Source organism: Podarcis melisellensis, assembly GCF_964234715.1.
Source record: "Podarcis melisellensis genome assembly, chromosome: 6".
Taxonomy (NCBI): domain Eukaryota; kingdom Metazoa; phylum Chordata; class Lepidosauria; order Squamata; family Lacertidae; genus Podarcis; species Podarcis melisellensis.
In genome coordinates this window covers 19,122,037-19,132,259 of record NC_138538.1, presented here as the reverse complement: position 1 = coordinate 19,132,259, position 10,223 = coordinate 19,122,037, and the positions used below count along the sequence as shown (strand labels likewise).

Below are 10,223 nucleotides of genomic sequence, written 5' to 3'. Positions count from 1 at the left end.
CGCCTCGAGTCCCTGTCAGGGGAAAGAGGTGGGGTATAAATAAATAAATGTGCAACAATAACGCAAATTTGTGTCTTCATTTATTTTATTTTTCTGCAAGCAAAAGTCACCTTGCGCACTTTGTGGTCTGTGTCTACCACCCAGTGACCAAACCGCCGGGCAGCTCTGCCTCCCAAGTACCGTACGGCATTGAACTTGGTCTACCTTGTAAGGGAGACCACGCCTCCTGTGACGAAACGAAAGTCGCCGCCACGGCCGCGCAGGCGCATTCGGACCCGGTGGGCGTGGCCTGGGCGGCACTGGCCCTTTTAGGCCGCCGTCCCCGCCGCCTCCTCCTCCCTCCCCTCCGCTCCCGGCTTGTTGGCTAAAGCGTCGTTGCCGTCGCGCTGCCGGCAGAGGCTCTCGGAAGTGGCCTGTGGGAGAAGATGGCGCTGGCTGAGGCGAGCTCCCGGTACGCGGAGGGGGCAACGGCCGCCGCTGAGCGGCTGGACCCGCTGTCCCGCTTCACCTGCCCGGTGTGCCTGGAGGTGTTCGAGAGCCCCGTGAGGGCGCCCTGCGGCCATGTGTGAGTGCGGAACAGGCCGCGGGGGCCGGAGCGGAGATAGGAGGCCGCAGGGGTGGGTGAGGTAACCATGGCAACGAGGGGCTGGGGGGGCCGCTCTTGGGCGGAGGCCGGTTAGAACTGGACGGGCCGCTTTTTTCTCGCCAGGAGCGCAGCCAGGAGGAGGCCGCCGCGGCTCCGTTAGCCTCTTCCCTCCTCCAGCTGCACCGCCCCCGCCTTGTCTTACCAAAGCTCTGGGCTGCGGCGGAGGCCGGGTTTAAATCGCCAATGCGGTGGGAAACGGGTGTGGGGGTTTTGGGGGGGTGGTGGTGTTTAAACCCGAGTTTCCCCTTTTGGCCGTTCATAACAACTCCCGAGTTAACGTGTCGGGTCTCCGCCGGCCTGCCGCTTTTGCAGCTGAGCGGAGATGCTTGCAAAGGAACAGGGCGTGTAGGTTCTTTCCAGAGTTAGCTTTCGGTTCCATGGAGTTTCTTTGCAGTGTTTACACTTTCTGTTTCGCTTTTGCTCCTCCTCCTCCTGCTGCTGCTGCTGCTGCACGAGCGGCTCGCCCTTCCTTTCACCAATCCCGCGCCTAAGGGCAGTGCCAAGCGCACCTCGAAACCCTGCGCCATAGGTTAAAAATTGCTCGTTTCTGGTAGAGCACAGGGTTGAAATGGTGGAAACAAAAGAACTAACTGGCAATTATAAGTGACAGGTAATTAATTATAAGTGGAAGAACAGGTGCTTAATTATAAGTGAAGGAAAAAATTGTAGCCTTTCTGAGGTTTTTAGGAACCAGCATGAGAAATTGGCTGACCTTAAGCATGCCTTAAGAAAATAGGGGTGCTAGCACTTATATGCTCTCTGAAAAAACTTTCTGAAAGTTTTATAATTTTTCCAGCGCTAAAAATGGCCACATGCTCCCAGCAGTGTTACCGTTTGCCATCTATTAACAGGTACATATTGCTGTTAACTTGCTGGTGTTGTGTGAACTTCATTGGTCACATAAATGCATTTCTGTGTAGCACAGAAGGCATAACGCTTAGACTCGGTTGCAGAAATGCTCTTGTTGGGTAGCCCTGTATACATGAAACAAATATTGTCATCCTGCAGTAGTAGCATGCATTATATCTGTTCTTCCTTGGTCAGTTCTAAAGAAATAAATGAAAGAAATCAAAACTGCACCTGTTGAGCAATTATGCTGCCTGTTTTTACTGGAAGTGTGAATGGTTGTGACAGGTGCAATCCATAGTCCCTGACTACTTTTATATGTGTTTTTTATTTTGCCATGATTTGATGCTATGTATATAGCATGCTAAGTATACAGCGCCTAGGAATATGATTACTATTGCTAACACTGCTGCTTAGTGAAGTTTATAGCAGCAATATTCACTTTTTATATAAGGTGTGGCTAACTTTTCACCAGTGGTATACTTTTGTGACTTCATCTTGCATGTTATCAAAAGTAAACGTCATCAGTGATTCATGCCGCTATCATTAATGTTGGTTTTACAAGGTCTTTGAGGAGCAGGTTTTATGCTCCTTATGTAGTCAATTTTAAACAAGAAGAGACATTACTAAAATGAACAAGAAGCTGTTAACCGGTTAACTAGGTAACTTTAAGGTAAGTTATAGAAATAGTTGAGTGTAGGTTGCCTTTTAAAGATTACATTGTAATATATTAATAGGTTTCTAGGTCCTGTGCTGCTTGTGATTTCTTTTGGTGTTATAAGAAAGGGGTGCATTGGCACATTGACTGATTGTGTACAATGCAAATGTTAATATACTGTCTTTTTCTCATATTAGCTTTTGCACACCATGCATTCAGGAGTGTCTTAAGCCAAAAAAGCCAGTTTGTGGAGTTTGCCGCAGTACCCTGTCTCACGGCAGCAGAGCTTTCGACTTGGAAAAGCAAATTGAAATGACAGAGACTACTTGCAATGGCTGCAATAAAAAAGTAGGAAAAGCTGGCCTGTGTTTACCTATATATAACATGAATCTAGATAAAAGCAAATTTTCACATTAGATTTCTCACTTGATAACTGTCAGATTTGTGTAAAACAAAATTCTGGTAAGCCCTGCTGAATTTCATGGTGGTGGGGAAGAGGCTATTCAGGTCTTTCAAAGAACTGGCCAAGGTAACGTTTTTTTTACTTTTTTTCCTTGCCTCGACTAGAGCGTGGGAAATGGGTCTTTCAGTTTCCTGCAATGAGATCTGTCAGTAGTGGAAGCAATCCAGCATGTTCAGATCTTGTCACAGGAAGGGATCATGGGACATATTTTACTAACATGTCCTGTCAGTGCAAGGATTTCCACTTGCACAACAGGACTACCCCTTCTTCCATTCTGTACTCTCTCCAAATCTGCTCCAGTGGGTTTGGGGAAGCCCTGGAGCAGCTTTTTTTTGGGAGGGGGGGCTAGAATGCTCCTTTGCATAAATCCTTGTGCTAACAGAATGATTGCCTTAGCACTATTTTGGATTCCACCCCATGACTGCACGCCAACATTACAGTGCAGGTGGTGAAGAGAATACATGGCAAGCCCTCATGCAGCTTTTTAGTATTTCTTTGTAATATATGAAGTAGCTCTCATGAGAGCATACAATTGTTTTGTGAAATTGATGCCATAATTGCTTCAATGGACCCCATGCACTTTGTTTATGATTTGTAGTGAAGGTTGCATAACCCTTTAAGGGGCTTAACAAAGTGGATTTTGGATGTACGGCTGATATCTTGAATAAAGTCTGATAGTTTGGGGACTGTTTTGTGCCAAAATTGTGTCAGGAATGGAACTGCATTTTATAGCTGTCTTCCCGAAGCCCTACAGCTCCCATCAGACCCAAGCAACATGGCCAGTGGTCAAGGTTGATGGATGTTGTTGCCCAAAACATATGGAGGGCACCACGTTGTGGAGCGCTCCTTTATAGTGTCAGTCTTCACAGTACAATGAGAATGTAAGGGGGGGATTAATGAAGAGCTGTTATATCTAAAAGTATCTAAAAGTACTTTGCTCTTTTGTAAGAATGTTTTTTGTCTATATCATTTGCAGTTGAAAGTAAAACTGAAGTCCTCTGTTTTTAAAATATCTGACTTTCCATGTCTCAAACTGAATGCCTCTCAAGTGTATCATATTCTGTACTGAGCTTAAATCAGCATCCTCTTATCTATAAATGCACACACATACTATATTAAATGTGCTCAGCTTGATCTATTTTCCAGCTGAGACTGTTAAAAATTCCTTACCATTCTAGAAATTGTCAGATCATAGACTACTTTAGATTTGGTAAACCAAAATTAAAATTCTTGTTCAATTGTTCATAGAGTAATCCTGTAATTTGTGTTTTCAGTACAAATAAGATATCATACAATATTGTGACTATATAGAAAGAAAAGCTTTTATTGGTAAATGTTGGCAACTGGACTTTGTCAGTGTCTGGAGAAGTCCAGATGATGATACAAACTTGTTTAGAGTCTAACATTATATATGGGAAATGTCACAGCACAATAGGAAATATTAAATTCCATCCACCTCTGCTTTCTGAATCCAGAGTTTGTTTTATAATTTTGAAGAGGAGAGAAGTTGTCCCCAAGTACAATTTTAACACTATCCATATATCCTGGTGCTGTTCATGTGACCTTGTCACAATGCAGTTCTTAAAGCAAGCTACAGTAGTTTATTTCTTTCTAGCTGGTTGTATTATACAGAGTTAACTAACTTGGGGCATAAGAGAAACAGTAGACTGTTTAATCTCCTGGGAATGAAAGATAAGAACAGTGTCTGGATAAACAAGGTGTCAGCTAACAGAACAGTAAGGGATAGGCTAGGTGCTGCAGTCTTGCTGCAAAGTGGTAAATCAACTTAGTACAATGTGTCCCTTGTGTAACTCTGTGTTCTTTGACCCAGAGCCTGTCACAACAACCCTTGTGTGCAGTCCTTGGAACATACTTTTATGTCACATCTGAAACACCTACACTGTTTTAAAGAAAATGTTTTATTTTCTCATTCTGTACAGATGTCCCTCTCAAAGCTGCGTAATCATGCAGCTTCTTGTTTGAAGTACCAGAATTATATAATGGAAGGTGTTAAAGCCGTGACAAAAGATCCACCACAGGATACCAGGTAACCTCTCAACTGTTGTGATTTGCTTACTTGTAATGGAGCCAGCCTCAGATAGGTGTGAAAACTGAAGTTTGCTGTATCTTAACCAAATGGCCTTGGAGATCTTCTCCACTTAAGCATTGGGACCCTTGAATTTTGCCACCTGAGCCCTTCCTGAAGGTTGTTCTTAGTTTAAAATGGTATCCCTGTGAGGAGATTAAATTATTTGGAGGGTACATTTACATAATGGAAGAGTGAGAGTCCTCTGGACAATTGAAAGGTCTGGTGAAATAAGTATGTCATAACCATTCACCCACAGGCTACAAAGGTCAGCTGAGCTTCCCAAAGAAGGAAACCTTATTTGGAATTTGATTAAATGAACTGTGATGAGGTCTAAGTATATGGCACCTCACTTGCAGTCTCAACTGAGATCCAGACAAATGTTTGTTAGCTAATGCAAAGCAGCTCTAGCAATTGTTCACATGTACATATGTGTAGTTGATGGCAAGAATTACTTCCTATTACAGTGGTACCTCGATTTTATGAGCTTAAGTCGTTCTTAAAATGAAACTGTTGTTAAACCAAGGCGTGCTTTCCTTATTGAAGCCTCCTGCCGCCGGTGCCCTTCCACTATTCGGATTCCATTCTTAGACTGAGGTATAGTTCACAAACTGGGACACTACTTCTGGTTTTGCGGAGTTCATAAACCAAATCGTTAGTAAACAGGACTGTTTGTTAACCAATGTAGCATTGTACCGTATCTACTGTACTGTTCATCTTCGGAGCCACATGTTGAAAGGTTATCTGCAGCATGAAAAGTGTTGCTGCTTTGTGCCAAATGAGAAAGGGGTTTCCTTTCATATTTTAAAAGCCTCAAACATTGAGGGCACTAGAGGCTTAATTATGAGCTATTTTGTGTGCTTTTCCCTTCAGAGGTTGTAGTACTGCCTAATAGCTTGCACTGCCTATCATAGTTGCTTTGTTGAATGATTCTGCTGTGCTACTCAAAGAGCCTTCTCCTACATGAAGTTAAGCTGCTACGTAATTGGAAGTTTTTCATAGAAGTGAAGGCCTTACCCTCTGTTTCTACAGGAGTGTTCCAAATAGGTTCACATTTCCCTGCCCTTACTGCAATGAGAGAAATCTGGACCAGGAAGGGCTGGTAGAACACTGCCGAAAGTATCACAGCATGGATGCAAAGCGAGTGGTAATTGCATTACTTTTCAAAGTGTAGTTCAGGGTGGGTTGAGAGGTCATTTAATATGAAGCTTTTTTTTCCCTTGAAGGAACAAATAGCATTACTTTGATTATAGCTAGTATCCCAGTGCTGCATGACTTGCTAAAAATTTCTTCACAAAGTTTTTTTCTGCCATTGCTGCATTTTAGCAACTACTAACGTGGCTGGGTGTTTGTAGTGGTGTTTTTGAATACTTCAGATTGTTGCAGTTAGTAGGAGTTGCCCCACCCAAAGTTTACACTAGGAAGCATCAAGATATTTGGCTTGCGGCCAAAGAATCCCCAGTAGAATTCTGTTTGCCCTCCAAGGCTTTCTTTCCCTCCCACTCTTCCCACACCATTTCCTTATGCCTTTTGAAAAGCCATTCCTAGGCTTTGCAGCAAGACAGTGCTGTGCTTGGGGCAGTGACTAATAAGTTTGTATGGACAGAATATCCCTCCTGTTCTTTGGGTTTCTTACTAAGGGTTTTCCTGGGACAAGGCTTTGACAAAGAAAATAGTGGGCAGGATCTAGAATATATGCTGATCAGATGAGGGGGGGGGAACCTCCCACCAAACTTGAAATGGAAGAAATTTGGGTTGGATAAACTGAAATTTTTTCCAGGTTTGCCCGATTTGTGCATCAATGCCATGGGGTGATCCAAACTACAGAAGTGCTAACTTCATGGAACATCTTCAACGACGACACCAATTTTCTTATGATACTTTTGTGGTAAGTAGTAACTAGGAAACAGCCTCTTCGGAATTTACCAAATGCTAGTCTTTTATTTTAAACTTTATCTTTTTGGACAGCCTTATTCTAATGTAAAAAGCTAGGAAATAGTGTTTCATTTAATTGCCGTCCTTGGAGGGGGGATGACCCTTCACAGATCAGCCCATACACAGAAATGAGCGAAGCCACAACTGGGCCCTGCGCATACAAGGAAATCTTGGGCGCACCCCTTGGAAATTTGTGCCTATACCACTTAACATCCTGTAGTGAGAGAAATGAGAAGTGAAAGAAGGAAATTGGCTTTAACAGTTCTGGTACACAAGACCAAAATCTGTTTAATCACACGCATTCTCCCTTGTCTCCTGTTTTTAGGATTATAATGCTGATGAAGATGACACGGTGGCCCAAGTTCTGTTACGTTCCTTGAGGGATCAGTGAATATTGCAAGGAGTAAAACTCTTCAATACTTGGCTTCCATTAGGGGAAATGTACCACAGACACTATTTGCCTCAAGATTCTTTGGCGTCCTTAAAAGTGAAGAGCCTTTTTTAGTTTTGGTTCCTGCTGTCTCCATACTTGGCCTCTTCTAATGGTTGCTCCTTTACTGTTTGCCTGCTCAAGGGTATCTCTCTTCTTTCCAGTTAATCTTAAATATTATTCTCTGCTTTTTCTTTCACTTTTGACTTCTAAGGCCTATACATCATCAGGAACTTGGCAATAATTTCACCCTGTGAGCATCCTTTTCAAATTATTGTGCTGTCCTAGACATTGGTCAAGCATCGGAAGACTAGGTTTTCTAGATAATATAGAAGCCCTGGTTTGTTAGGTTCAGCTCTTAGAAATGGGCTTCCATTTCTTGATTTTGTAGAGAAATGGTGGATTTTATTCCAAATCCACCATTACAAAAGTTGACGCCAGCCATTCAACCACACAAGTCCCAGTTGTGAGTAATTCTCTCACTTCACAATATGCTCTTGTGCGCGTTCAGCAACTGTACAGTACCTGCTTCTGTGAGTTTAGAGGGAATTGGTTGTTTCTTTAATTTGTTTTTTATTTCTCCATCTTTTGACATCTTTGCAAAGTTCAGATGTGAAGTATGATGGTGTTTGTGTGGTGCTTGGGAAGACAGAAGAATTCAAACACAATGTTTTATTTCTTGCCTCTTAAACTCAAACTTGTATATTTCTACCTCTGCGCCTAGAGTTCGGAACAATTTGAGAACAAGAGGGGTGAACTTTAGCAGCTGGTTTCTTAGATGTAATATGTTGGAAATACTGCCCTTTATGTAAAACTGCACTTCTATATCCAAAACAAATGCTATGAAGGGATGTACGAGAATTTCCATGCTGACATGGCAGTGTTAATGTGCTTAACCTATTGTAAGCATACAGCCACATTTTGAATTCTTAGGCTGCTGTGGTTCAAAAACATTTCAGTACATAGTATACAAGAGCTGATTCTCAAATTGGTTCTTGATACCTCAAAAACCCTAGCTCTATTCTTGCCTGCTGTTTACACACTAACTAAACAGGTGATTGACAAGTTGGGTGGTGTCTGCTGGCCTGGTGGTCCTGTGCTGAATGGGATAGGAAGAACAGGGCTCTATACAGCTTTGCAGGTTTTATCTGCCAGGTCAGAAACCCTATTAGGAACTTATTCTACTGAATACCCAGAGATCTTATGATGTGGCCTGCAGGTGTAATTCTACTTCCCCATCACATTTAATCAATATACAGTGAGAATAGGGCTACAGTGAAGTGATTTGCCAGAGGTTATCAGCACTTCTGAATGTACTGCCATGTAGTTAAGTCTGAAATGTTAGTCCTGAATAACCTTTTCCTTTTGCTGGATGTGTAAATATCCTCTTGTGTGGCACATTCGGATGTCATGTTCTGTGTACAAAAAATAACAGTGCATTTAACTGTCATAAGCAAGTTTGAGAACTGGGCCAGATTCCTTAGTTCAGCCATTCCTAGCCTTGGGTCCCCAGGTGGTGTTGGACTGTAACTCCCCCATCATCCCCAGCTGTAGTCCAATAACATCCGGAGACCCAAGGGTTGGGAAAGGCTGCCTTAAATTATACTTCTGTTATACAATCAGATCATTTGTTCTGTGTTTAACGACAACCTTTTGCACTAATTATTATAAGTGAAACCAATGTGAGGTTATAGCGCCAAAGCTAATAGCGATTTATGTAAATCTGCACACATAATTTAGCCTGACAGGCATGCAGTGATAAAATCTGAGTCTGAAGTATGTTTACAGCCTGCTGAAAGTTAGATTCTTAGAACCTGTGGCTTTGAGCTAACAATGACTAATAATGACATGGTACATCTGAAACTAGTTCCTATGCTGAAGTGGTCTAACTGCCAACTGCTCAGGCTACTTTTTAGAAAGAGCTCTGTGTGGAGACCGCTTAGTCCTATGCTAAAATTCTATCTTGAAACCCTTGGTTGCTAGGATTTTGATTCCATATTAAGAGTTTTGCACTGAACCATTAATTTTTTTTGTGTGTGCGAGTTTGGCCAAGATACAAAGAGGGCATGTGGTGTTCTGGGGCTCATGAAGTTCACTCCTGTCATCTTAGCCTCTTGTGTGTCTTTGCATTTCAAAGCAGTACGTGAAGTCTGGGAAACCCACCAAAACAATGTTCGGTATGGTATAGAAAGCCCCTAGCACAGGGATTGGGAACCTGTGACCCTTCAGGTACACTGCAGTTTCCATCATCTCTCCTAATTGGCCATGCTGTCTGAGGCTGATGGGAGCTGGAGTCTAACATTCCCCATGCCTGCTGTAGCCAGAAGGGAGAACTGGCTGTCCATATATGCACGGAAGTGCCTTCTGCATGCGTGTGGGCCTCTTTGAATCTTGGCCACTGTCTTTCAGTATTCAGTCAGAACATTCTGCCATCCGCCTATGGAATTCATAGGAACCTGGGTATCCTCCATGAACACATCAAGTCTTTTTTGTTCTTGTAATTCTAAGTGCACTTCTAGTAATTTTAATAAAAATTTTAGAGTGTCAAATCTGTTTTGTTTTGGCTTTTAAATGAAAAAAAAATGTAAATAAACGTAATGGATAAACGCTAATGTATGGAAATACTTTGTCCCTTGCTGTCCAATGGCTGTCACTTGAAGAGCAGTAATGAGCAAAGCTCAGTCTCTGCTGAATCTTACTCTTCTAGGTTTTCACCAGCTTCCTCTGTTGTTGCAGAGTGAAAATCTCAAGCACAGAATTTTATTTTGGAACATAGTTTTATTGAACCAACTTCAGCCTGGCAACTCCTCCACACTGCTGTGGGGAGTGGGAGAGAAGCCTTGTGCAACTCATACTGTGGACAAAAATAAATCTATCAACACTTGGGCATGCTGACATGTACTGTTTCAGGATATGAAGGGAAAGGATTAAATGCATATGGGGTACAGAAACTGCATTAACCTGTGCTTTTTTTAAGACACTTCATCCTGCCTGCATATGTTGGTAGGTGTCTGATCATGTTGACAAAAGCCCTATTCTAAGTGTAAAACGTTGCCTTGCTCATTTAATCTAAATGACCCTACCAAATATAGAAAGTGACAGCTGATCAAGTGCTCTTTATACATTAAATAAATAAATTCAAGCTCACCTCATGGAGGT

At 42.4% G+C, this 10,223-nt stretch overlaps 1 protein-coding gene across 4 annotated transcripts; it reads left to right on the top strand.

Annotated features, from left to right (window-relative positions):
- Positions 1–314: 314 nt before the first annotated feature.
- RNF114 (ring finger protein 114) lies at positions 315–9,613 on the top strand. 4 transcript variants are annotated; one of them, XM_081916119.1, is made up of 6 exons: positions 315–451; positions 2,348–2,498; positions 4,554–4,660; positions 5,732–5,846; positions 6,480–6,587; positions 6,960–9,613. In XM_081916119.1, the coding sequence occupies exons 1-6, from the start codon at positions 426–428 to the stop codon at positions 7,023–7,025; spliced, it is 573 nt and encodes a 190-aa protein (XP_081772245.1). In that variant the 5' UTR covers positions 315–425; the 3' UTR covers positions 7,026–9,613. The 4 variants fall into 4 exon arrangements, with proteins under 4 accessions (XP_081772245.1, XP_081772242.1, XP_081772244.1 ...); XM_081916116.1 differs by having other exon boundaries at positions 316–565; XM_081916118.1 differs by lacking the exon at positions 315–451 and adding an exon at positions 499–617.
- Positions 9,614–10,223: the final 610 nt, after the last annotated feature.